The sequence below is a fragment of the Ovis canadensis genome, chromosome 3, assembly GCF_042477335.2.
Source record: "Ovis canadensis isolate MfBH-ARS-UI-01 breed Bighorn chromosome 3, ARS-UI_OviCan_v2, whole genome shotgun sequence".
In the NCBI taxonomy this organism is placed as follows: domain Eukaryota; kingdom Metazoa; phylum Chordata; class Mammalia; order Artiodactyla; family Bovidae; genus Ovis; species Ovis canadensis.
The window spans coordinates 7,624,782-7,652,082 of record NC_091247.1 but is presented as its reverse complement, the minus strand read 5'-3'; the positions used below and the strand labels follow the sequence as shown (position 1 = coordinate 7,652,082).

General features: G+C 50.2%; 1 protein-coding gene and 1 long non-coding RNA gene across 4 annotated transcripts; one reads left to right on the top strand and one right to left on the bottom strand.

The window, feature by feature from the left end:
• Positions 1-258: 258 nt before the first annotated feature.
• On the top strand, positions 259-26,658 carry TBC1D13 (TBC1 domain family member 13). 3 transcript variants are annotated; one of them, XM_069582266.1, is made up of 12 exons: positions 259-401; positions 11,870-11,943; positions 13,671-13,711; positions 14,310-14,371; positions 14,499-14,598; positions 15,469-15,551; positions 17,271-17,430; positions 20,411-20,618; positions 21,494-21,657; positions 22,750-22,910; positions 23,101-23,158; positions 24,027-26,658. In XM_069582266.1, the coding sequence occupies exons 2-12, from the start codon at positions 11,904-11,906 to the stop codon at positions 24,090-24,092; spliced, it is 1,143 nt and encodes a 380-aa protein (XP_069438367.1). In that variant the 5' UTR covers positions 259-401; positions 11,870-11,903; the 3' UTR covers positions 24,093-26,658. The 3 variants fall into 3 exon arrangements, with proteins under 3 accessions (XP_069438367.1, XP_069438365.1, XP_069438366.1); XM_069582264.1 differs by lacking the exon at positions 259-401 and adding an exon at positions 10,643-10,869; XM_069582265.1 differs by lacking the exon at positions 259-401 and adding an exon at positions 10,860-11,588.
• On the bottom strand, positions 9,740-10,574 carry LOC138436558 (uncharacterized). Its single transcript, XR_011255471.1, has 2 exons — positions 10,327-10,574; positions 9,740-9,985 (listed from the first exon to the last, which is right to left on the bottom strand). It is a non-coding gene; the product is annotated as an uncharacterized lncRNA (long non-coding RNA).
• Positions 26,659-27,301: the final 643 nt, after the last annotated feature.

Genomic DNA, 27,301 nt, shown 5'->3' with positions numbered 1-27,301 from the left:
CTTAGCAACAGCGAACGGGTTCCCCGGACCGGTTCCCGCGGCGAACGCGGGCGGCGGCGGCCGAAGGTTCCGGGGCCCCGTGTCGCCTCATCTCCCGGACACCGGCCGGGTAAGTGGGTAGTAGAGGAGCAGAGCGGTGGTTGGCCCGTGCTCCAGTTCGTCCTCCGGGCGCTCCTCACGGGCGCTCGCGGGGCTGGGGCGCTGATGGGATTTGGGGGGGGGGGGGAAACCGGCTCGGTGACGCCGGCTTCCGGCGGCGCTCTGACCTGAGGTTCCCCGGAGCCTGGGAATGGTTAAGGGCGGACTGACTCCACCTTCCTCGTCAGCACCGACGAGGCGCCTCCAGCGCCTGCCCTTCGATCCAGCGCCCTATTGGACGTCTCTCCCTGGCTTCTCCGCAGGTAGCTCACTCCCACGCGTCCAAAAGCACTCACCGTCTTCTTCCCGAACGCGGTGCTACTTCTCCAGTTAGTTAATTAAGCCCTCCAGGCGCCTCGGCTATCACCTTGGGCAATGGGGAGTCGGCTTTGGCCCCTGCCGTTTTCCTCAGCTCCTTGTCCAAGTCGTCAAATCCTCTAAGGATCTCTCAAACCGGCCCCTTTCCTCCTCCAGTAGGGCCAGTCTCTGTCCACCATCGTTTCGCTTCTGGATTTCTGCAACAGCCTCTTGATGGAACCCCCTGCTCCTTTCCCTCATGCTCTACATAGTTCCATAGTGAATGTTTCCAAAACTAATAAATCTGATCAGGGCACTTCCTTGCTAAATAACCCTTAACATAGACAAGGATGATCGGCACCCGCGTCTCTCTCTCTCTCCACTCTTTCCCCTTGCTTGCCATTTCCGCCCCCATCCTTTCGTTTCTCCAATCCAGACAGTTTAAAGCACTTTTGGTTCTTTTAATGATCTTCTGTCCCGTGTGTGTGTCTGTGTGTGTGTGTATGTTAGTCGCTCAGTAGTGTCCGACTCTTTGCGTCCTCATGGACTGAAGCCCTCCAGGCTCCTCTGTTCATGGGATTCTCCAGGCAAAAATACTGGAGTGGATTGCCGTTCTCTTCTCCAGGGGATTTTCCCAACCCAGGGATCCAACCCAGGTCTCCTGCATTGCAGGCGGATTCTTGACCGTCTGAGCCATTTGTTCCCTACTAATCACTTTTCTTGCTCCCATCTTTATCCAACACACACCTCTTGTCCTTCTTGTCTCAGCTTAGATGCTACTTTCTTGAGGAATCCTTTCTGACGTGATACCCCTCGCAATTCTGATAACTAATTTTGTGGATGACAAGGCTGTATATTGTCACCCTGTTTATTTAACTTATATGCAGAGTACATCATGAGGAACGCTGGACTGGAAGAAACACAAGCTGGAATCAAGATTGCTGGGAGAAATATCAATAACCTCACATATGCAGATGACACCACCCTAATGGCAGAAAGTGAAGAGGAACTAAAAAGCCTCTTGATGAAAGTGAAAGAGGAGAGTGAAAAAGTTGGCTTAAAGCTCAACATTCAGAAAACAAAGATCATGGCATCTGGTCCCATCACTTCATGGGAAATAGATGGTGAAACAGTGGAAACAGTGTCAGACTTAATTTTGGGAGGCTCCAAAATCACTGCAGATGGTGATTGCAGCCATGAAATTAAAAGACGCTCACTCCTTGGAAGAAAAGTTATGACCAACCTAGATAGTATATTCAAAAGCAGGGACATTACTTTGCTGACTAAGGTATGGCAACACACCCCGGTATTTTTGCCTGGAGAATCCCATGGGCAGAGGATCCTGGTGGGCTATGTCCATAGGGTCACAAGAGTCAGACATGACTGAGGCGACTTACCACACCTGCAGGAATCAGTTCAGTTCAGTTGCTCACTCATGTCTGACTCTTTGCGACACCATGAATTGCAGCACGCCAGGCCTCCCTGTCCATCACCAACTCCCGGAGTTTATCCAGACTCATGTCCATCGAGTCAGTGATGCCATCCAGCCATCTCATCCTCTGTCGTCCCCTTCTCATCCTGCCCCCAATCCCTCCCAGCATCAGTCTTTTCCAATGAGTCAACTTTTCCCATCAGGTGGCCAAAGTATTGGAGTTTCAGCTTCAGCATCAGTCCTTCCAATGAACACCCAGGACTGATCTTTAGGAGATCCAGGTTGGATCTCCTTGCAGTCCAAGGGATTCTCAAGAGTCTTCTCCAATACCACAATTCAAAAGCATCAATTCTTCAGCCCTCAGCTTTCTTTATAGTCCAACTCTCACATCCATACATGACCACTGGAAAAACCATAGCCTTGACTAGATGGACCTTTGTTGGCAAAGTAATGTCTCTGCTTTTTAATATGCTGTCTAGGTTGGTCCAGAGAAGGCAACGACAACCCACTCCAGTACTCTTGTCTGGAAAATCCCATGGACGGAGGAGCCTGGTAGACTGCAGTCCATGAGGTCACTAAGAGTTGGACGCAACTGAGCGACTTCACTTTCCGTTTTCACTTTCATGCATTGGAGAAGGAAATGGTAACCCATTCCAGTGTTCTTGCCTGGAGAATCCCAGGGATGGGGGAGCCTGGTAGGCTGCTGTCTATGGGGTTGCACAGAGTCGGACACGACTGACAAGACTTAGCAACAGCAGCAGCAGCAGCAGCAGCAGCAGCAGCACCTGGATTGGTCATAACTTTCCTTCCAAGGAGTAAGCATCTTTTAATTTCATCACTGCAATCACCATCTGCAGTGATTTTGGAGCCCCCCAAAATAAAGTCTGACACTGTTTCCACTGTTTCCCCATCTATTTGCCATGAAGTGATGGGATCAGATGCCATGATCTTAGTTTTCTGAATGCTGAGCTTTAAGCCATCTTTTTCACTCTCCTCTTTCATTTTCATCAATAGGCTTTTTAGTTCCTCTTCACTTTCTGCCATAAGGGTGGTGTCATCTGCATATCTGAGGTTATTGATATTTCTCCCAGCAGTCTTGATTCCAACTTGTGCTTCTTCCAGCCCAGCGTGTCTCATGATGTACTCTGCACAGAAGTTAAATAAGCAGGGTGACAATATACAGGCTTGACATACTCCTTTTCCTATTTGGAGCCAGTCTCATGTTCCATGTCCAGTTCTAACTGTTGCTTCCTGACCTGCATACAGGTTTCTCAAGAGGCAGGTCAGGTGGTCTGGTATGCCTATCTCTCTCAGAATTTTCCACAGTTTATTGTGATCCACACAGTCAAAGGCTTTGGCATAGTCAATAAAGCAGAAATAGATGTTTTTCTGGAACTCTCTTGCGTTTTCCATGATCCAGAGAATGTTGACAATTTGACTCTGGTTCCTCTGCCTTTTCTAAAACCAGCTTGAACATCTGGAAGTTCACGGTTCACATATTGCTGAAGCCTGGCTTGGAGAATTTTAAGCATTACTTTACTAGAGAGTGAGATGAGTGCAATTGTGCCATAGTTTGAGCATTCTTTGGCATTGCCTTTCTTTGGGATTGGAATGAAAACTGACCTTTTCTAGTCCTGTGGCCACTGCTGAGTTTTCCAAATTTTCTTGCATATTAAGTGAAGCACTTTCACAGCATCATCTCTCAGGATTTGAAATAGCTCAACTGGAATTCCATCACCTCCACTAGCTTTGTTCGTAGTGATGCTTTTTAAGGCCTCAATTATGTGTAAGACCTGTACACTGTAAACTACCAAAACATGGCTGAGAGAAACGAAGTGAAGTCGCTCAGTCCTGTCCGACTCTTTGCGACCCCATGGATTGTAGCCTACCAGACTCCTCTGTCCATGGGATTTTCCAAGCAAGAGTACTGGAGTGGGTTGCTATTTCCTTCTCCAGGGGATCTTCCCAACCCAGGGATCCAACCCAGGTCTCCCGCATTGTGGGCAGACGCTTTACTGTCTGAGCCTCCAGAGAAATCCCAAGAGGAACTAAAGACCAGAATAAATGGCTGTCGTTTAGTCACTAAGGCCTGTCCCATTCTCGCAACCCCATGGGCGGTAGCCCACCAGACTCCCCTGTCCATGGAATTCTCCAGGCAAGAATACTAGAATGGGTCGTCATTTCCTTCTCCAGGGGATCTTCCTGACCCAGGGATCGAACCCCGGTCTCCTGTATTGGCAGACGGATTCTTTACAAATGAGCCACTAGGGAAATCCAAATAAATTGAGCCATGTATTATGTTCATGGATCAGATGATTCAATAATAGTAGGATATCACTTCTTTCCAAATTGATCTGTAGTTTCAAAAGTCCCAACCAAAATCCCAGCAGATTTTGTTTTTGAGAAATTGACAATCAGACTCTGAAGTTCGTATACAACGCAAATTATCAAGGTCAAAAACCAGAATAACCTTTAAAAAGGAAACAGGGTTGATGTACTTAACACTACTTAACTTTAAAAATTTATAGAGCTACAGAATTACAGGGCTACAGTGTAGAGCTCTAAGGCTTACAGAAATACTTAAGTAGTGTTTTGAGGCTAAAAGGGTAGACAAGGCGATCAGTGTAATGCAAGAGAAAGTCCAGAAATAAGTCCTGCAAGTACATGATTGATTTTGATTCAGTTGGAAAAAGGATAACCTTTTCAACAAATGGTGCTTCGACAATTAGATATTCATATGAAAATAAATGAACTTTGATACATACCCCACACTATTTACAAAAATTAATTGTAAGTGGGTCACAAACGTTTTAAAATGAATCACAGATCTAAATATAGTGTCGTGGAATCCAGAGTCACAAAACAGACCTCAAAGGACACTCAGGACAGTGGAGTACAGTTTATTAGGCCAGCGGGTCCAAGGGGAATCAGTTCCCAACAAGGACCCTGATGTTTCTGAGAGACACAGTTTTATAGCCCAGACTGTGTGACTTGTTACGTTAGCAACCTTTTTGTTGTATATGATTGAGCTTTACAACAAGTAAGCACTAGGAGAACAATTAAGGTTAAAGCCGGGGGGGGGGGGGGGGGGGGGGGGGGGGGTGGGGGGGGTGGGGGGGGGTGGGAGGGGGATGATTACACATCAAGGGGGGATGTCTCCATGGTTAATCTAACAGGGGCAGCCTGACCTCAACTACCATCTCCCTTTGTCGTCGTAAGGGGAGTCTCCAGGAGACCTGGTTTTCACTAGCAACGGTTTCCTCACTCTTGGGCAGGGTTCAGGCCCAGTTCCCGGCTTGTTTCTAAGATGGGTGGCAGGCTTCAAGTCGGAGTCTTTCCTGCTTGCTTCACGCTGGCCCCAACAATAGAACCTAAAACTATAAACTGTAGGAGAAAAATATTTGTGATATCAGATTAGGTAAAAGATTGAGGGATATGACATCACAGATTGTTCAGACTTTATCAAAATTAGGAACTAATGCTCTTAAAAAAAAGCCTATAAAGGCAGGCCACAAACCACAAGAAAATATCTACAGATCACACATTTAAAAAAGACAGATGGAGACTTCCCTGATGGTTCAGTGGTTAAGACACCACTTTTTACAGGGCACATGGATTTGATTTTTGGTGGGGAAGCTAAGATCTCAAATGTCTCCCAGCACAACCAAAAAATAGGAAAAAATTTAGTGAAAAAATTAAAAGACGTACCATGTCGTACCCATTAAGATGACTATGATAAAAATAGAACAGAATGTGTTGGTGAAGATGTGGAGAAATTGAAACGTGCACTTTTGGTAAAAATGTAAGTGGGTGTCGACATTATGGAAAACAGTATGGTAGTTTCTCAAAAAATTAAGAATAGGAGTGTCATATGACCCAGCAATTTACCTTTCGGATATATACCCTAATGCAGTGAAAACAGGGTCTTGAAGAAATATCTGTGCACCCAGGTTCACCTCAGCATTATTTTCAGTAGCCCCGAAGAAGAGGCAACCCAAGTGTCCGCTGATGGATGAGTGGATCAAGAAAACATGAAATATTATTCAGCCTTTAGAAGGAAGGAAATTCTGACTCATGCTGAAACATGGATGAGCCTTTTGGATATTATACTAAGCAAAATAAGCCAGTCACAAAAAGGATAAATACTCTTATTATTATCTCATTTACGTGAGGTACCTAGAGTAGTCAAATTCATAGAGACAGGAAATAGAATGGAGGTTGCTAGAGGCTGGGGGAGGAAGAATAGGGAGTTGTTTAGTGGGAGTTTCAGTTTTTCAGGGTGAAAAGAATTCTGGAGATTAGATCCACAACAATGTTGAGTGTACTTAATACTACTGAATTGTACTTAAAAATGATTAAGATGGTAAATTTTATGTTACGTTCATTTTGCCACAATTAAAAATAAAATACATTCATCCAGAATATTTAAAGAGTTCCCCAAACTCAATTTCAACAAGGAAACAAGCAATTCAGTAGAAAAAATCGGGAAAATTTTAATAGATCTGAACAGATAACTTTCCCAAAGAAGATACATAGATGGCAAACACATGAAAAGATGTTCAACAAGGTTAATCTTTATTGAAGTGCATATTAGAACATCAGGAAGATACCACAGGGCTTCCCTGCTGCCTCAGACGGTAAAGAATCTACCTGCAATGTGGGAGACCTGGATTCCATCCTTGGGTGGGGAAGATCCCTTGGAGAAGGGAATGGCTACCCACTCCAGTATTCCTGCCTGGAGGACTCCATGGACAGAGGAGCCTGAGGGTTTGGGGCTGGTCTACAGTCTATGAGGTAGAAAAGAGTTGGATATGACTGAGTCAGTAACACTTTCACTTCACTTTTTATGTACCTACTAGAATGTCTTAAGATAAAAAAGACCCGATTACACTAAGTGCTGGTGAGGAGGTGTGTGTGTGTTTGTGTGCACGCACGCTTAGTCACTTAGTTGTGTCTGACTCTTTGGGACTGTAGCCCACCAGGCTTCTCTGTCCATGGGGATTCTCCAGGCAAGAATACTGGAATGGGTTGCCATGCCCTCCTCCAGAGGATTTTGCCAACCCATGGATCGAACCCAGGTCTCCTGCGTTGCAGGCAAATTGTTTACCATCTGAGCCACCAGTGGTGAGGAGATGGTACAAGAGAAACTGTCACATGCTTCTGGAGTGGCTATAAAATGATACAGCCATTTTGGAAAATGGTTTAGCAGATTAAAAAAATTTTAAATTCATCCAGCCATTCCAGTCTAAGGAAAGAGAAAGTACAGGCACACAGAAAGATTTTTGCATCAGTGTTCATAGCAGCTTTCAGTGTAACAGACAAAAAATGGAAACAACCCAAATGTTCAACCCAGATGAATGGATCAACTATGGTTGATTCATCTAGTAATGGAATCTATGGCAATGAAAAGTGCTGATACAGGCTACAACATGCACGAATCTTGAAGTAATTATGCTGAGTGAAAAGAGCCAGATAAAAAAATTAAGTCTAGAAAACTCAAACTAATCTATAGTGACAGCAAGCAGATCAGTGGTTGCCTGGGCATGGAGGTGGGGAGGAAGGAGATAGAAAAGAGCAGGAGAAATCCATTGGGGGTGATGGGTGTATTATTTTAATTGTGGTTTCACATACGTCTAAGCCCATAGAAGTGTATGCTTTAAATATGAGTCATTTACAGATGATCATATTCAGAAGCGGGTAAAATTGTATTAATTCCCTGGCGGTCCAGGGGTTAGGACTCCCACACTTTCAGTGAAGAGGCTCAGGTTCCGTCACTGCTCAAGGAACTGGAATTCTGCAAGCCTCGTGGTTTGGCCAAGAAAAATAAAAAGAAAAAAGAAACCACTGAGGGAAAATTTACAATACTTCAATATAAAAAGTTAAAAAAAATTGGGGCTTCTCTGGTGATCCAGTGGTGAAGAATCGGCCTTCCAGTGCAAGGGACACTGGTTTGATCTTTGCTCCAGGACGATTCCACATGCTGTGGAGCAACTAAGCCCATGTGCCGCAACTTCTAAGGCTGGGTTCTAGAGCCTCGGAGCCACAACGACCCAGCCTACCTGCGGTAGTGTGCTCTGTGACAAGAGAAGCTGCTGCAACAAGAAGCCTGCACTCTGCAACTGGAGAGGGGCCCCTGCTCTCCACAACTAGAGAAAGCCCCTGTGCAGCAGTGAAGACCCAGCACAGCCAATAATAAAAAGTTTAAAAAATGGCATTAGTGCGTGTCGAACGACTACGAAAAAGCTGTACCACATCAAGTCTTTTGAAAGCTGTTTGAGAGGTCTGTTTCTCCACACCCTGGTGACGGTGGGTGTAATAAATACTGATGATTCTTTTGAGTCCAAGAAGCGCGATATGGTTGTTCGAGTGTGAGTCCAAGTCAGTGTCGTTTCAGGGATCGGATTTTTCTTTCTTCTTTGAAGTGCCTGCTCTGTTGCCTTGCCTCCTTCAGATGTTTGCTTGGACATCACCTCAGAGCGGTTTTCCTGATCCCTCTGTGTAAAATTGCAGCCCCCTCCCACTACCTCAGTTCAGTTCAGTCGCTCAGGCGTGTCTGACTCTTTGCGACCCCATGGACTGCAGCACGCCAGGTTTCTCTGTCCATCACCAACTCCTGGAGCTTACTCAAACTCAGTGTCCATCCCACAACCTACTCCTGCTTCATTTTCCCCTGTAGGAATTTATCACCATCTGACATACCATTCAGTTTACTTACTTACCCTATTTAACATCTAACTCCCCTCACTAAAACCTCAGTGCTTTGAAGGAAGGGATTTTGTCTTTTATTCATTACTAAATCCCCAATACCTAGGATATACCTGGCACATCAGAGGCACTGAGTACATTTCTTGAATGAATGATTGCTTTTCCCTTTTGGGGTGTTTCTTTTTCTTGTTGATTTAAGAACTCTGTTTATGTTATGAAGATTAACCCTTTATCATAAAAGCTGCACATATTTTTCCATATTGATGCTTGTCTTTCACTCATTAAGAGACTGACATTAATTCCTTTATATTTGGCTATGCTGGGTCTTCCTTGCTGTGCACGGACTTTCTCTAGTTGCAGCAAGTAGGGGAAAGTGAAAGTGAAAGTGAACTCTTTGTGACCCCATGGAGCAAGAAGGGGGCTACTCTGTAATCGCAGTTCACAGATTTCTCATTGTGGTGGCTTATCTTGCTGAAGAGAACAGACTCGAAACACTTGAGCTTCAGTAGTTGCCCCACATGGGCTTAGTTGCCATGAGGAATATGGAATCCTTCCAGACCAGGGACTGAACCCGTCTCCCCTGCATTGGCTGGCAGATTCCCAACCACTGATCACCAGGGAAGTTAGAGACTGAAAAATTTTATGTAGTTATACATCTGTCTTATCTTTCATAGCTTCTGGGCTTTCTGTCTTCCTTCTCCAAGATTATAAATGTTTTTTCTATATATTTTTCTTTCAATCCCATAGGTTTTTGCCCTTATAGAGCTTCAATTCATTTAGAATTAATTTTTCAGCCAGATATTAGATAGGAATAGATCTTTTTTTTTCTTCCAAATGATAGCCAATGGTCTATTTTTCTTAACACATGGCTTGTGTTTTTCCCTGTCTTCCTAATCAAACTTTCAAACAGCTGTCTGGTATTCTTTTTATCTGGGAAAAAAAAAATTTCTTTCTTGTTATGCAACTAAGTAATTTTTTTAAAAGTGAAAATGTTAGTCGCTCAGTTGTGTCCCATTCTTTTCGATCCCATGGACTGTAGCCCACCAGGCTCCTCTGTGGAATTCTCCAGGCAAGAATACTGGAGTTGGTAACCATTCCCTTCTCCAGGGGATCTTTCCAACCTAGAGACTGAACCTGGGTCTCTCAAGCAGATCTTTTTTTACCGTCTGAGCCACCAGCAATTAAGTCAACATTTATTCACTTCTTATATTTCATGTAAAGGAATGTAACCTTTGTACTGTGCGGAGCCCTTTAGCACAGTACCTAGCACACAGTGGGAGCAGAAACTGATGAGTGAGTAAAGGAACAGATGTCTGTGCCTGGGCCATGGGGCAGTGAAGTCTTGGTGGGCACCAACTGAGAGCTGGAGGAGATTTCAAGATTATACAGTCCAGTGACAAAGTTTTCACCGATCTGTGGAGACATTAAAAAATAAGGACAATTAGTGCATAAGTACACATATGTATGGCTGCCAACTGTTTTTTCTTGGGAAGGATCCTGAAATTTTGTTTTCCCTTTTCTGTTCTGATATTATGGTAAATATCATATTCATGAAATCCAAAAATCAAGGAATCACTGAATTGTGATCACTCCTATAGGCGTCCGGGGCTCAGCAGTGAAAAGACCAGCCAGGGAGGCCTGTATTGTTTAGCGAGGCGGTTGGGGTCTACATCCCCGATGGAGAAGGAGATGGCAACCCACACCAGTACTCTTGCGTGGGAAATCCTACAGACAGAGGAGGCTGGGTGGGCTACCTACGGTCCATGGGATCACAAGAGTCGGACGCGACTTCTCGACTACACCATCATCAGGACATTCTTAAAACGACAGCCTAGCAGCTCACTGCAGGTGTGGAACCCGTAAGGAAGAGGACCAGGTGAAAGGCGGGTTTGCGTACGCAAGCTTGCCCCTCCTAACCTCCAGGCAAGGGCAAGACATAAGCCTCGGTGCGCACGGTCTGCGCCGGTCACCTGCGCGTCCTCAAACTTGACGCACTAGGTACAGTGAGGTGCGGGGGGGCGGGGCGGAGGCGGGGCCTCGTTTCCGGCGTCCTCTCGCCCCGCCCCCCGCCGGGCGGTCTGATGGTGGCAGGGAGCGGGAGTGGCACGTGAACGGGGCGGGGTGGGACAGTGCGGAACGCGCGCGCCTGCGGCTGAGTTTCCGGTCGGAGGCCTTTGCCCAGAGCCCCGCGTCCCTGAGGGGCGGTGGCGGCGGCGGCGGAGGAGGAGGAGGAGGAGGCGGCGGCAGCGGGGGGGAGATCCGGAAGTCAACACCATGTCGAGTCTGCACAAGAGCCGGTGAGGAGCCACCAGGGCCGACCAGCCAGGCCACTGCTCCATGCTGTCCCTTTTGACCTGCGGGGGTGGGGGGTGGCAGCGAATGTGGCTAGGAATCGGGACTTCCCCCCCTCGCCGCCCCCCCCACCCCTCCGCGGGCTGAAGGTTTTGGGCGCCCACTTTTCAGCCTCTTTGCTGTGGGCCTGAGGGGGACCACGGAACGGGGACATCTCTTCTGCCCCTCGGTGTTGCCCCTTCTCTCTCTCTCCCCCGCACCCTGGATCCTTTCCCCCTGGTGTCTTCCTTTTCTAGGGCCTTGATGCCCGATCCCGATGCACCCCCCACCCTCTTTCTCCCCCCTTGTTAACCCTTGGCCCCAGTAACCTCCTCTATCCAAATCTTCCCCTTTCACGTACCCTTTTCTTACTAGAAATGCTAGAAAACCTAGATTCTCCAGTCTGTTCCCCCCACCCCCATCCCCGGGGCCAAATCCTGCAGCGTTGGCTAATTTTGCTCATTCTTCAGTTTTCCTCCAGTTTTTAAACCTTTTGTCCTTGCCTGCCCGCAGGTCCAGAGGTCTTCTAATGGTTTTATTTTTGAGCTTGGGATGCTGGGTGCAGATTACACAGGTCCTTGTCCACAGATCAGATTACTCCTGATTCTAAGGGTTTTTGGAATTCAGATAGAGACAGTGTGGTTTGGACCTGGCCAGCAGGAAGTGGCCAGTAAATGCCGGCTCAGTAAGTGTTAGAATGTGTCTGATTTCATGGTGTTCATTTGAGAACCTTCAGGCAAGAGTATCCTATAGATTTCTGGATTTAAGAGGAAAAAGTAATCTGTAGTTCTTCAAAGCTGCGCTTTAGCCAGGGTTTTGCCTGTGTTTTGCATCTTTGTGTCCTGAGGGATAGGGAGGAACAAGTTGGAGACTGGAGATGTAAGGGAGCTGTGGGCTTTAGGAGGGGTCACTAAGCCTGTCATCTTGGGGTTTGTGGGTCATTTGCCTCTGTCTCCCTCCTTCTAGGATTGCAGATTTCCAGGATGTCCTGAAGGAGCCCATGATTGCCTTGGAAAAGCTTCGGGAACTCAGTTTTAGTGGTAAGAGGCAACTCTCCATTTTCAGGGTTTTCCTGGAGCAGCCTTGTGACAAAGATGGAGGGGCAGCAAGCCAAGGCCACACCTGACCAGTTTTGGGGACCAGCCTGCCTTTTGGGAACTTCTTCAGATTTTGTGGAGCTGAATAACCAGGGATGCCCCCGGCTTGGATCTCAGAGCAGTGGTGCCCTCGGTTAGCATGCGTGTAGGCCTTAGACTGGGCTTCCCTAGTGGCTCAGTGGTAAAGAATTCGCCTGCAGTGCAGGAGACGCGAGTTTGATCCCTGGGTTGGAAAGATGCCCTGGAGGAGGAAATAGCAACCCAGTATCCATGCCTGGAGAATCACATGGACAGAAGAGCCTGGCGGGCTGCAGTCTATTGAGTTGCAGAGTTGGACATGACTTTAGTGTCTAAGTGCGCACACATGCACACACAGACCTGGTGCTCATTGGCCCATAAGCGATGCTGATTGCTTCCTGGGAGTAACTGGAGGGCAGGGGGGAGACTTCTTGAACAGAAGAAAGGTCTTTTCTCATTCCTCAGCAGGCTTCCTGTGTTGTAGAATTTGGTTAGCTACGGAGCGGTTCCTGGTTCTCTCCGTGGCTTAGGATCAAAGCCAACTCAGGCAACAGTGAACTTTGGTTCATGGTAAAATTCCAGCCTTGAGTCACTCACTTTAAGGAGCTGAACCCCAGCAGTTTTTGACTTTGCCCTCCCTAGTCTGGGTAACTTTTCAGCACAGAGACTCTTGCATGTCTTTAAAAATACCCCAGGGTGTTCTGGTAGCTTCTTGTGACTGCTCTGCCTTTGTAACTTTGTCAGCAAGGACGCTTGAGTTGCCCCCGGCATCCCCATGCAGATTCTGAGGTGAGGATTCTAGCTGCTGTTCACGGTACTAGGGAGACTGTAGCAACAGCTGCTTTAGCGAGCATCCCAACAGTATTTCAGGAGAAGCTCATCTTCCGGTTCAGGAGTGATATTTAGGCCCTGAAGATCTTGAGGGGTTTCTGGGATCTGTGCTGAGCTAAAGCATCTGTCAGGCCCCGGGGGAGGCAGTCTATGGCAATGGTTACAAGCTGGGTTCTAGAGTCAGACCTGTGCTGGAGTCCTTGATTGCTCTGTTTTTATAGACAAGTTTCTTTATCTGTAAGATGGGGACAGTGATGCTGATCTTTGTTACTTACTAGGGCTATAGTAAAGATTAAGTGAAATTTTAAGTCTGTAAAACAAAACACTGAGCATTCAGAGCTTAGTTTATATTCCACAGATGCTTACAGAATACCTGCCCTGGGCTATGTAGCGAAACAGTGAGATTTGGTCTTCATCTTTCTAGGGCTTTCCCCAGTATTAGGGGTTACAGATGTTAAATAAATATACAAATTATACATTCCCATTTGCGAGGGATGCCATGAAAGAGATGTGATGGAGCCATTATTGTTTATGTCAAGGTCCCTGACTTTATTTGGGAAGAGGTGGTGTGGTTGGTCAAGGGTGCTCTGAGGAAGAAATATCAAAGATCAGAAGCTGTCATCCTCCAAAGAACATTCCAGACGGGGGTCACAGAGAGAGTAGACATAGGATTAGCATCGTCTAGCAGTCTTTCTGGCAGAGAACGATTCTTGAAGAAGTACTTCTTGCCCACTCCACTCCCTGCCGACTAGCTCTGAGGTGGAGGGCTGGGGGGTTCTGGGACTCTGCAGGGGCGTGACCTTTGCCTGCTGTGTCCACAGGCATCCCCTGTGAGGGCGGACTGCGATGCCTCTGCTGGAAGGTGGGTGTGCCGGGGGTGGGGCTTCTGCTCTGCTGAGAGTCCCTGGGTTCCTGCATGGGCTGACCCCACCCCTGGCCCCTTCTTTCTATTTTCTGCGTTTCCTTGCTTGTCCCAGGAAGCTTTTCTGGGAGGTTCTGGGTTTTCTGTTTCTCTTGGCATCCCCTCGGGGATCCCCCTGGGGATGGAATGCTGTGTAATGCCCGCAAAGCTCTCTGCTTCCTGGTCCAGACAGCTCAGCGATGCTGATTGGGACAATAAAAGGCTATGCTTTGCTTAAAGCTTTTTGCTGAGGTGGGAGCAGAAGCCCAGTGTCCTGCTTTCCAACTCCTTTGAGCACAAGGTTTTATCATCATTTGGGAGAGTCTGTGGGAGGGAACTCAGTAGAAAGGGCTGCTTTAGGATAAAGGACGAGGAAACCAGTGGGGAGAAGAGGGGAGGCTACCCCCAGCCCGTGCCTGCGTTCCTGCGTTTTACCTAGCCCGTCCTGCCTTCTCTGGGCTTTATCAGGCGTTTTCCTTGAGGCCTGTCAGCCTCCGTCTCCTTCTGGGGTTGGGCTGGGGGAGTCGCCAGAGCTTTGCTTTTCTCTCTGTGTGTGCAGATTCTCTTGAACTACCTCCCCTTGGAGAGAGCCTCATGGACCTCCATCCTGGCCAAGCAGAGGTGACACCCTGACACAGGAGGATGGCGGGAGGGCCTTTGTATTGGGCAGAGCAAGTGGTGTGAGTCCAACCCACTTCCTGTTTCTGCAGTCTTCGGGCTCATCCCTCTCTCCCCTCCTCTCCTCCAGGGAGCTATATTCTCAGTTCCTGAGGGAAATGATCATCCAGCCTGGCATCGCCAAGGCCAACATGGGTGTGTCCAGGGAGGATGTGACCTTTGAGGACCATGTGAGTAGGGGGCTGCAGTGAGGACCGAGGCCACAGAGTGGGGTAGGGGAGAGGTGTGGGCTTTGGGGTGGGCGAGGTCCCTCAGCCCAGAGGCCAGGTGCTGCTGATCCTACTCCCTTTTACCGCCCCCCACTACCCCTGACCCCAGCACCTCGTTTCTGCGTTTGGCATCTCAGCTGCCAAAGGCTGTTGAGTCTCCATGGTCTCCCCAGGCTCCAGGCCCAGTCAGGACCACAAGCGATGACTGAGATCCAGGAGTGCTGTGTGTGCAGCGCTGAGCCTAGTCCTGCGCACATTGGCTCCTCAGCCCCCTTCCTCCAGGAAGCTTCTGTGATACTGTAGTTGAAGGGAGTCAGAGCAGGGCTGGGGTGAGGGTAAACTGTGTTTCTGCAGCCCAGAGGAAGCCTTGTTCTATCTGCAAATACCCAACTCCTCCCTCCAGTCGGGAAATGGAGATGGATTGGACCCAGCCTGATCCTCCAAAGACTGGAATTGGCAACTCAGAGTATTGATGACTTAGATTCAGAGAGACCTAGCGATGCAATATTCATTTATTCAGCAAGTATTTAGTGAGCACCTGTTATATGCAGCGTTCTGGAGCTGTAGACAGGGAAGGGTAGAGTCCCTGCCCAGCAGGGAAGTGCTCAGAGCCGACCTCGGGGCTTGGCTGCGGGGTGTGGATGAGGATGGAGGTTTGGGAGGCCGCGGAAGGGCCTGTGCTGCCGCTCGACTGTCTGGCAGGCCGTCTCAGCCGTAGCTGTGTCTCTGCTGGGAATGCTGGTTCGGGGCTACTGCTCAGGCCCCTGAGACTGGGGTCTGCCCCTGGGGTCCTAGCCGGCCGAGGACAGCGTGGCTCATTTTCCCCCACAGCCTCTGAACCCCAACCCTGACAGCCGGTGGAACACGTACTTCAGGGACAACGAGGTGCTGCTGCAGATCGACAAAGATGTCCGGTGAGCAGGGCGCTGGGGCAGGGAGCCGGCCCTGGGGCTTCTGGGGGTTTTCCGCCGCTTCTGCCCTTGCCCAGCCCAGCCCAGCCCCACAGGGAGGTGTCTGAGGAACTGCCGGGGAGTTGTCCCTGTAGCTGAGTCCAGGCCATAGGAACAGCAAGCCTGGCGAGGTGCAGGGGTACGGGGTGCTGGCCTGAGTGCCCAGCTCCCCTCTCTCCCTGCCTTGGTGTCACTTGTAGCCCAGGCACCTGTGGATTCATCTGCTCCTTCTTTTAACAAATTCTTAGGCTCTCCTATGTGAAGGCTCAGTGCCAGGCTGGGGCGTTGAGCATGGACTAGACAGACAGGGTCTCCCTCCTTAAGGAACTTGGAAGCTGAGGGGGAAGATGTGAAGACAAGATGTTCAACAAAATGGGTCTTCCGTGTCACTCGCACTTGTGGTGACTGCTCAGAAGGCAGAGTTCAGGATGCTTCAGGGCAGCTGGACGTCTCGCCTGAGGAAGCAGCTGAGATTCTGAGGAGCCTGGGGGGTTGGGGGAAGGGAGGGCTGTGGTGCCTCCCAGGGGAGGCCCTGAGTGCCTTCAGAGCTGGGCCATCCAAGGAGCGGTGCGAAGGCCAGTGTGCCTGAGGCCCCACCGGAGGCAGGTGGGGTCAGACCTTGGACTCAATCCCAGGGACATGGGGCAATCTCCCAAAGGGTTTAAGCAGAGGAGTGACAGGGTCAGAAAGCGATTGTGAGCTATACCGTGCGCGCGCTGTTCCTCTTGGTGGGGAAGTGTGGGCAGCGGGCTGTGCCGGCCTGTGGGGCACAGCAGCAGGCGACTCTGCCACGTGGCTGGGTGAGGAGCTGAGGGCCTGTCTGCAGTGGCGCAGTGGTCAGAGCTTGGGTTCTAGAATCTGTCCGCCTGCCTCCCTCTCCGCCCCTGCTGCTTGTCAGCTGTGTTACCAGCCCTTCGCCACCCAGGGCTGCTCCTCCCCTGTGCTCACTGTGCCCAGGCCCGCCCCTCCCCCCGACCCCACCAGACAGCCCCCGTGGGACCCCAGCCCAGGTTGCTCAGCCAGGAGGGACAGTGGGTCTCTTGCCTCCTTCCTTCTCAGGCTGGTGTTGGGGAGCCTCTACTCACGAGGTGTTTCATCGCCCTGTTTTAAGAAGGAACCGTGTCTTGAACCCAGATCTGGGCAGACAGGTTCTTAGCCTGGTAGTGATTGTAGCGCGTTGTTCAGTGTTCCTGGAGGGCGAGTTTGCAGAGAGCTTCAGCTGAGAAGTCTGCGTGCATGCTGCGATACATACACTTTAAAAACTTTCACATTCTAGAGACCGTCTCCCCACTTGATTGTTTATCTCCCCAGCTGTGTGGTATTGTACAATTTATAACTTAATGAAACCTTTGTTACCATCTTTAGCCACAATACAAACAGTTCATGCTCTTGTACATATTATCTTTTTGACATGAAAAGCTGTTCGTGGTTTAAGAGAAGAGTTAGACTGTGAGATTCTAAGGACACTTAAAAATATGTGTGTGTGTATCTGTTTGTAAGCATACGTACGATATTTGGGTATGTACACACATACGGTGACTACATTGCTTTTGAAATAAAATGCTCCTAACTTAAACTCACACAGAAGGCTTTGGAGAGGCTGGGACACCTGGCAGCAAAGGGCCGAGGAGACACCTCAAACCCTCTGGCCGAGAAACAGTCCTCTCCTGTTTCCCCTTGCAGGAGGTTATGTCCAGACATATCCTTCTTCCAGAGGGCTACTGAGTACCCCTGCCTCCTCATCCTGGATCCTCAGAACGAATTCGAGACCCTTCGTAAGCGGGTGGAGCAGACGACCCTGAAATCCCAGACGGTGGCTCGGAACCGGAGCGGCGTCACAAATGTGAGAGGCAACCTGAGGGCCTCAGGGGCTCCGCATGACAGCCTTTTCCTTCCTGCTTCCTTGGGATAGTGGCCACAGGCCATTGGGCCCCTGACCATCTGCCCTGACCGTTACCCAGAGCAGCCTTGGTCCTGCCCCATCCCCCTCCGAGCTCTTTTCTGAAAATCAGATTCGAAGGCTGGTGTCACAGTGCCTGGGGGTGGGGGGTGCCCTGCTGCGCAGTGAAGGGGCCACACTTCTGGTCTGTGGTGGAGGCAGTACTTAGAAAAGGAACTGCAAGTGTGGTGAAGTGCCGTGGATACAGTGATGGGCAGGGGCCTGACCTGGTCTGGGCATCAGGGAGGACTTTGCTGAGGAAGTGACATTTAACCTGAGGCTCAAAGGATGAAGAGGAAAGGGCCTTCCAGGGGAGAGGAGGGCATGTGTGGAGGGAGTGGGGTGTGTTCAAGGGAAGGAGGAGTCCAACCTGAGCTGGGTAGGGGAAAGGGCAAGGGAAGGGTGGCCAGAGGATGCTGGAGAAGTGAGTGATGGTGAGGCCACACGGGCCTTTGTCCTGAGGGCTGGGGACCGCTGCAGCATTCCTGGAGCAAGGATATAATACTGTCTTTGCCAAAGATTGCTGTGGACACTGTGAGGATGTTGATGGGAGAGGCGGTAATGGAGGTGGAGAGGCCTTCTGGTGCTGTGGTTGGTAGGGGCAGGGCCTGGGGTGGAAAGGGAGAGACCTCAGAGAAAGGAAGGGTTCGTGCTGGCCAAGTTATTCTGCGTGTTGGAACCTCAGGCTTCGAGCAGACTTAGGTGATTCTGAGAAGCTGCTTATTTCCAAAAGGTGTACTGTCTTATTCCTTAACGCCTACTGCTTTCATACCTGGAGCTTTGACTTATTTCTAAAAATTTTTCACTGTCCTCCAGCAATGGAAGAATCCTCTGTAACTCCCAGCAAGCTACAGACAGGTACTGTAGCAGCTCCACTTGCCCGCCCCCTGCCCCCACCCGGTGGAATGACCAATCAGGGCTTTGTTTCCTGGAGACCAGCCATCTTTCCTCCCGGGAGTGACTGGGAAGTTCTGGCTGATCCCCTGGTTCCACCTGCCCACAGCAGAGCAAGGTGCCTCAGGAGGTGCCAGACGCTTGGCTTAATGACCCCGTAGCTGCCTGAGTTGGTGGTCGTCCTGCTTGGCTGCTGATGTTCCATCTTCCTGGAAAGATGAGGACCTGGCTTCTATCATTCCTTTCACTACAATAATTGGTGGCTGAGAATTGAGTTTAGGTTTGGACCCAGTCCTGGTGGGAGAACCAGACCACAAGCTCCATCCCTAGGCCTCTGGGTCCAGGGGCTGGGCGGTTTGAGTTAGAGCTGACTGACGCTGAGCAAGGAACACCAGACTTGCCTTCCTGGGCCTTTGTTTCTTCTTCTGTATACTGGGCATGATCATTTCCACCCTGTCTGGCTTTTAAATTTCCAAGAGGGTGAACTGAGGGTCGTGGCTGTGCAGAGTCTTGGAAAGCAGTTGGCACTCTCTGAGGCCTGGGCCGCGGGTTCTAGAGCCAGCCTGGGTCCAAGTCCAGTGCCGCCACTTAGTGCGAGATGTCTGATGAGTGGCCTAGCGTTTCTGAACCTGTTTCCTCATCTTGAAACTAATGTGGAAAGAATCTTCTCGGCTGCTTTGGGCATTAAGCAGGAAGGCTTGTAGGGCTTTGTCTTGCCCATAAAACCCTCTTGGTAAATGTTAGTGATATATGCGTCTTAGTGTGTGCACATGTACACAGGTGTATGTGTATAGATGTGTATATATCATGGAAAAGGACGCTTAATGTTCTCAAAACCCTGGGCTTCCAGGACAGCATTATACTCTGACCTTGTGGGGCTGTGCCTGTGACCTTCATACAGGTAACCGCAGGCACTTGAACTTTTACAAAACTCCCAAGGGATCCTGACATTGGGGTCTTCTGCTCTATTGTGTGAGTTTTTACCGAAATCATCTCTTCATTCATTTCCCAACTTTTTCTTATGAAGATTTTGAAATATTCAGAAAAGTTGAAAGAAGAGTACAGCACGCACCCTCATACTTTCCACCTAAATTCACCAGTTGTTAACCTTTTGCCGTGTTTATGTGTGTGTTACATAGAGAGTAAATTTGCAGATGTCCTGACCCCTTAACCCCTCAGTCCTTCAGCAGGCGTCCCCTGAGAATCAGGACATCCTCCTCCTCACCACTGTCACATCTGTCACCCGTAATCCGTAATAACAGCTCACATCCAATCCTGGTTCGGGTGTCCTCTAGTTGTGTCAATAATTTTTTTTTTTTTTTGCCACCCTGTATAGCTTGTGGGATCTTAGTTCCTTGACCAGGAATTGAACCTGAGCCCACAGCAGTGAAAGTAAGGAGTCTTGTCCAGTGGACTGCCAGGGAATTCCCTGTACCAAGAATGTTTTTGTCATTTTGAATTCTTACCAGCACCAAGTTAGGGTTTATGCGTTGCGCTGGAACGTTGAGTTTCTTTAGTCACTTCAGCTGGAGCAGGCCTCCACTCCCCCAACCCCCCACAGCATTTGACTTCAAGAATCTTTACCTGTTGTCTATTTTTTTTGACATATTTTGAATTGAACTATAACTTACATACAAGAAAAGCACAAACCTTAGGTATACAATTAGACGAACGTTTCCTCATGTATAAACCTACATTAACTGTCAGCCAGATCAGGACATGGAACACTTCCATCATCCAGGAAGTTCTTTCATGCCCTTCTCCAGTCGGTACCCCTTTTCTCAGAGGTAAGCACCATTCTGACTTTTATCACTAAATTATTAGATTTCAGTCCCTCTGGCTTGCGGAATGTTGCCCATTGTGGATTTATCTGCTCCTTCCCAGTGGCGTTGGACACATCCCTGGGTTGCCCATGAGATGGAAGTCAGTTTCGGCTCGTTGTCTGTCACGTCCCCCACCTTCTTACCGAGCCCCTGCCCTTGTCCCCTAGATGAGCTCCCCACAGAAGAACTCGGCGCCCTCCATGAACGAGTACGTGGTGCTGCCCAACGGCTGTGAGGCCCACTGGGAGGTGGTGGAGCGGATCCTGTTCATCTATGCCAAGCTCAACCCCGGCATTGCTTACGTGCAGGGCATGAACGAGATCGTGGGGCCCCTCTACTACACCTTTGCCACCGACCCCAACAGCGAGTGGAGAGGTAAACAGGTGGGCTCCCGGCCGCTCACGTTCGTTGCTGCTGCCTCCTGGAGAAACGGACCAAGGGCGCTGGACTGATGGGCTCTATCAAGCTCTTGTGCCACTCCACCCACCCCAAAACAGGGGTCTCCATTCTCTCTGTCAGATAAGGGGGTTGGCCTGAATCATGTCTGAGATCTTTCCTGGCTTGAACTTTCTAGAATGTTAGGTGTTTACTGATCTCTTACAATATATATATTTATATATATTTATACAGCTGTACAGCTCTTAGTTGCGTGGATCTAGTTCCCCGAACAGGAATTGGGCCTGGGCCCGCTGCGTTGGGAGCCTGGAGTCTTAGCCACCGGACCACCCAGGGAAACTGCCCCCCCCGCCCCCGGTTACTGATCTATTCATATTTGTAACTGAATTTCTGGTAGAGGAGATGAGTAGAGGAGATTTCTGTTTCCTGTATAGAAAGGAAGCTGAAAGAATGGATTTAAATAATGATTTTTAAAATGTCAGCAGCAGAACAGGTAATCAACTGCAAAGTCAGTGTACAGTGTTGTCAGAGTTGTGAGAAAAAAGAGGTGGGGATTCCCTGTTGGTCCAGTGGCTAGGACTCCTTGCTTTCACTGTGGAGCGCGCTAGCTAAGATCCCGCAAGCTGTTTGGCATGGCCAAAAATAAAAAAATTATGTCTGGTCTGGGACTGGAGAGTGGGGTGTGGAGAGTGGTCACAGACAGAGGAGGTACAGAGGGACGCAGCCTGACCAGGGTGGGCTGACTTGGTGGAGGCTCAGAGCTGAGGGTAAGCGCTCACATAGTTGAGAGGTGGGGTGTGTTGCAAGCCAGCTGGTCCTCTCACAGCTGCCCTGACCCTGCCCGTCTCTCCCAGAGCATGCTGAGGCAGATACCTTTTTCTGCTTCACCAACCTCATGGCTGAGATCCGGGACAACTTTATCAAGAGCCTTGACGACTCACAGTGTGGCATCACCTACAAGATGGAAAAGGTGTACTCCACCCTGAAGGATAAAGACGTGGAACTCTACCTGAAACTGGTGAGGACCCCCAGGGCCACGCAGGGTAGGGCAGATAGGAAGGGGGAGAGGACAGCAGGCTCCTGAGCCCAGGGTGGGGACTGGCCTGAGTCTGAGGATTAGAACTGACTGCTGCTGCCAGGGGGCCATGACCCAGGTGCTGAGGTGCGGCGGGGAGGTGGGGAAGCTGGTGGTTGGAGCCTGGCAGGCTGAGGATGAGAGGAGGTGGGTTGGTGCCCTGAGTGTTAGGTGTTTACCTGGCACACAGTTTACCATATGCTTTGAGTTCAGCCTGTTGGAGTCCTCCCAGAAAGGAAGTGTGAACTTCATTTAGAAAATTATTGGAGGGATTTCCCTGGTAGTCCAGTGGCTAAGCCTGTGCTCCCAGTGCAGGGGACACAGGTTCAATCCCTGGTCAAGGAACTAGATCCCACATCCTGCACCTAAGACCCAGGCGGCCCCCCCCCCAAAAAAATTATTGGGAGTAACATTTCATGTTTATTTCAGGGAATTCCTCAGTAAAAAGAATATTTGTTTATAAACAGGAACAGTTTTGTGAACGAGAAAATGTACCTAAACATCTCTTTTTAACCAAGTGTGGAATTATAGCTTGCTGTTTTGTATCAGGCTTTTCAGTCAGTAGTATCCACTGTGGCCAACCAGAGGGCCCGTTCCCATTGGGAATAATTGCCTTGTGCGGTTGTTGTATGGAGTAAATAAGTGAGATATTTAACGTATTAAGCACAAGACCGGGCTTACAGTAAGTGCCCAATAATGGTTTCTCTGTCCATAAATCCACAGTGACCATCTGTGTAGTATATTAAAAGAATTTGAGCCATCATTTATAAATCTAAAATGCTTATCTAAAAAAGCCTGGGTTTTTTGGCTTCCCTCAAAAAAAAATCAGACAATCTGGCAGCGTTGGCTGGCAGTAAGCAGCAGTTGCCCGTTTCACGGAGCGACGCTCTCTGGTGCCATCCCCACCTTGGTGTGCCTGGACCTCACACCAAGCCTGCTGCTTAATCTGAATTCACGCCTGCTGGGCTGCATGGTGGTCTGTGGCCACTAGCCAACACACATTCTCGCACCTACCACACACCTCTGTCTCCCCAGCAAGAGCAGAACATCAAGCCCCAGTTCTTTGCCTTCCGCTGGCTGACCCTGCTGCTGTCCCAGGAGTTCTTGCTGCCTGATGTCATCCGGATCTGGGACTCCCTCTTCGCCGACAGCAACCGCTTTGACTTCCTCCTCCTGGTCTGCTGTGCCATGCTCATGTGAGTGTGGCCGTAGGAAGGTTTTGGGCTGGGGGGCTGCTGTCAAGAAGCTGGACTGAGCCTCTGGGATTCTCGGGAGCATCAGTCTAAACTCGCTGCAGGTGGTGCGGCGGGAGCAGGAAGAGGCCCGATGGGCCTGCTCTCAGAGTAGTTGAGGGGCCCAGCGCTTTCTGTTGCTTGTTTTTCCTAGACTGATTCGGGAGCAGTTGCTGGAAGGGGACTTTACCGTAAACATGAGACTCCTGCAGGTAATGGAGTTCAGGGGGACGCGCTCGGTCTTTAGCCAAGAGGCAGACACTTAGCCGGCAGCCACCCCATGCCAGCCGCTGTGACAGGCTGCCTCAGGATCAGGAAATGGTAGCAGGGCTTGAGAGTCCAGATCCCCGAGGTAGATCTGGGTTGACTCCGGCTTTGCCACTGACCTTGAGTGTAGTGTGGCCAGTGACTTGGCTTTTCTGAACCACGTACTCTGCATAAGTACGTCATAGCTGAGACACAGCCTTATTACCCAGTGTGTGGCAATAATGCCCATTGGTAATGGCAGTCGGCCTGGGGAAGAAACATGGGGGCCTTAGTGGTTAAGAACATGGGCTCAGGAGTCAGTTTTGGCCTCACATCTTTGTTCTCCTGTGGTAGTCACGTCACCTAAGCCCAGTGGCAACCTCTCTGAGCCTTAATTGCTTTGCCAACGCCTGGCCTGGGGTTGGTATTCAGTAACTTCACTGACTCGATCTGTAAAACAGGCAAATTGGCATAACCCCTCATGGGGCTGTTGAGGTGACCCAGTGAGCGAACGCATGGACAGTGTCCGGCCCTGGTCCAGGCTCGTGCATGGAGCTCAGGGCTCAATGGCAGGAGGTGGGGGGTGGTGAGGCAGGTAGTCTTGGTCCTGGGGAAGGGGCTGAGACCTTTTGGGGTGACTGGTTGGGTTGGTTAAGTCAGTGCTGCAGTGCGTGTAGCAATAGCTCCCTGCAGGGTTTGGACAGACGGCAGGTGTCTGGTATCCTGTAGTCCCCAGCCTTTAGCCCAGGGTCCAGCAGGGTGCCAGGTCCACTGTGGTGGTGCAGGGTAGGCTGACTTCAGAGGCATACTACTGTTGGCCTTTCCCCCACACAGGATTACCCTATCACAGACGTTTCCCAGGTTCTTCAGAAAGCCAAGGAACTCCAAGACTCACAGTAGCCTGGCGGCAAAAGACCCACGTTTGGAAGAGAAGCCCCTGCCGACCCCGGTGCCCTGGCTTCTGGGACATGCAGAAGCCTGTGGGGTCCCAGCCAGAGGGGCCGATGCTGGACCGGCCTGCTCCAGGTCTCGCCCTGGCCTCCCGTCAGGGGCCTGCTGTGCCCCACTCTTTCCTGACCACTGAGCCCGGGCTCCTCCCCACCCTTCAGCCCTGGACCTTCTGCCCAGGCCACGAGCAAGGCAGGGGCTCTCGAGGTGGTTTCCCCGGGGCTGGGGCAGACTGCGGGCCCCTCCCTGCCTCTGCTCTGCCCCTCCCTTCCTGCCCTCCTGCTCCGTCTTCTGGGCTTTGGTTGGGGAGGTGCTCAGCAAACGGGCCAGAAACCGCTTTTTCTGGAGGTTGGTGCTTCCTGGGCTTCTCCATGGGGAAGGTGACACTGTGAAGGAGCTAAGAGGCTGCCAGGCCCAGGTCACACCTTCTGTCCCTTTCCCACTGAGAGAGAGAGAGAGAGAGAGAGAGAGAGTGAGTGTGTGTGTGTGTGTGTGTGTGTGTGCGCGCTAAGAGGCTGCCAGGCCCAGGTCACACCTTCTGTCCCTTTCCCACTGAGAGAGAGAGAGAGAGAGAGAGAGAGAGAGAGAGAGAGAGAGTGTGTGTGTGTGTGTGTGTGTGTGTGCGTGCGTGCGTGCGCGCACTTGTGGGTTGCTGTGTATGTCTTATTCCCCCTGGCGTGAGCTTCTCCAGTCTGTGTGTGTGTGTGTGTCTGTGTCCATGTGCATGGAGGAAGGTGACCTTCCTCTAGTCTGTTTCTTTGTCTTGTCCCCTCTCTGCCTCCGTCTCCCTTTCTCTCCCTCTGGCTCTTTCACAGAGGGTGTGTGGCTGTCCTCTGTCCACTGCTCTCTCCATTGCTGTCCGTTTGCCCTTTTTTCTTAGGTTGCCTTATCCCCAGCCCCTCCCCTCCCCTCTCCTCAACATTGGCTCAGAACCCTGGAGACAGAATGAAGAGTCTGGCTCAGCAGAGCTCCTGAAGGTCATCCTTGGCCTTTGCAGCCTGTTCCCATCCCCCAGCGCTGGGCACCCAGGGCTCCCAGCCTACAGTGCCTCACCACGGAATTCTTGGAAACCCCAACCTGCTGAGAGCGGTTGGCCCGTAAAGAGCCAGCGCCCTCCTGCCCAGGGAGGGAGGAGAGGGCGAGCTGAGTCTTCCAGAGGTTTCCTCAAAGGTCCTCTCCCAAAGGCAAAAAAGCATTAAGGTTGGGATCCAGGTGCTCTGGAGGTGTAGTTGTTCCCATGGCTTCCAGGTGCCGGCCCAGGGCAGGCGAGTCCCTGCAAGGGGAGCCTCTCGGGGGCGGGCAGGGCTGAGCTCAAAGGCTTGGGTCCTATGCAGGTCTGGAGGGCCGCGTCTCCCCTGCTCAGGAGGGCTGAAGGCGGCACTGTCCCTTGTGCTCTGACTGGGGTCTTGAGGCATCTGGAGTAGAGGAGCTGGCTCCTCGCACCCTGGGCCTGTTCTGACCGGGAGCCTCCCTCCTTTTGTGAGGAGGCAGGGGGTTTGCATCTGGAAGGCTGGATGATTAGGTCCTCTTCATCTCCCGAGACCGGCCAGCAGGACCCCCCAAAGCCTCCCTGAGTCTGACAGCCAGAATGTGGGGCTGAGGGCCGGGAACAGCTTCCCACAGGCAGCTCCTGCCAGGCTGTCCCATGGATGCTTCACTTGCCTTTTTCCTCCTCTCCCAGAACAATATTTGGGAGATTTTACTATTTATTCAGACTCCTGGTTATTTATTGCAGATTGGCAACTGCTTGTTTGGGGGAGGAAGGGTAGGGCTCAGAGAGTGGAAATACGATCTTCCTGACCTTTCAGGTCCTCCAGCATCCTCTTCTACGTGCCTCTGGGACCTTCCTGGTTTTCTAGGAGATCCTGGCTGGGAAGGCTCTGAGCTCTGTAATAGAGCTGGGTGTAAGGGGACCTGGTGTGTAAAGACCCTGGCATGGGGCAGAAACACACTGCTTGCCAGCAGGCTGGTGACCCTCTTCCCAGAACTTTTTGACTGGTAGTTCACTCCCAGCTTGATCCCTTCAGAGCCTGAGTCTTGGGCCACAGCCTGGGACCCAGCAGACACTGCCCAGGACCCTGATGCATTCTCTCTTGCCTGTCCCTCTGCCCTCCCTCCTGGACCATACTACTTGAATCACTGCATCTGATTCGCCTCATTGACAGGCCTGGGTCCAGTGCCCTCTCCTTGGCCTTGTGAGAAAGGTCAAAAGAGCACAGGGACCATACCCAGGTTAGACTGAGCTCCCCCAGTGGGAGGACCTGCCCTTGGCAATCCCCCCAACCCCACCCCTCGCCCCACCCCAGACTCTCAAGGGAGGCCCCAAGAGCCAGAGACTCCCAGGCTTCCTACTTGGAAGCTCCCCCAGGACTTTGGACATGTACAGAATAAGCTGAATGAATTCAGGTCTCACTCCAAGGGTCAGAATGTTAGTCTGCTTTTGTTTTTTCATCTGTTTTGTTCTTTTGAATCAATGCTGTTGATGACAAGTTGTCTTTAATAAATCGTGTTCTTTGCAGTAGGTGTTGGTTCTGTGATGGGCTGAAACCATTGAGACCTCAGAACAGGAAAAAAAAAATGAGCAGAAAGTCAGGAGGTTCTTAGAGTGATTAAAGGAAAAGGCTAGGAATTTGTCCAAAAGAGCCTGTTCAACTCTTCTTAAGCACCTGCAGTTTGCAGCTGATGGGAGGAGAGTATGCAATGGGGCAGAGGTATTACATTGTGATTTCATAGTAAGTTCTTTGAAAAAGAAGTTGAACTTCAACAAGTCATTTATAGTCCACTGTCTGCAGAAAATCACTTGTAACGTGTTGGTGTTTTCTTTGCAGATGTAATTTTTATTAGATACTTGATAACATTGATAGTCATTTTCTTGATTCAGAGTTTTGTGTATTGTCTCCACCCCCCCCCCCCCACCACCACCACCATTACCTTAGCTGGTGAGCAAGCTGCTGTATGATTTTAAAATATTTTTATGACATATTCTATCTGATGTGCTAAAAATGTCCAAAACCAGTCCCTGTTTCTGAGTATCTTATTCCCCGGCTTCTATCATAAGGAATACGGTAGGGGATGCTTGCATTCCTGATTTGTTTTCCCAGTTCATTCGTGTAAATTAGGAGCTAAGAACTTTTTTTTTTTTTCGGGATCTTTGCGGAGTA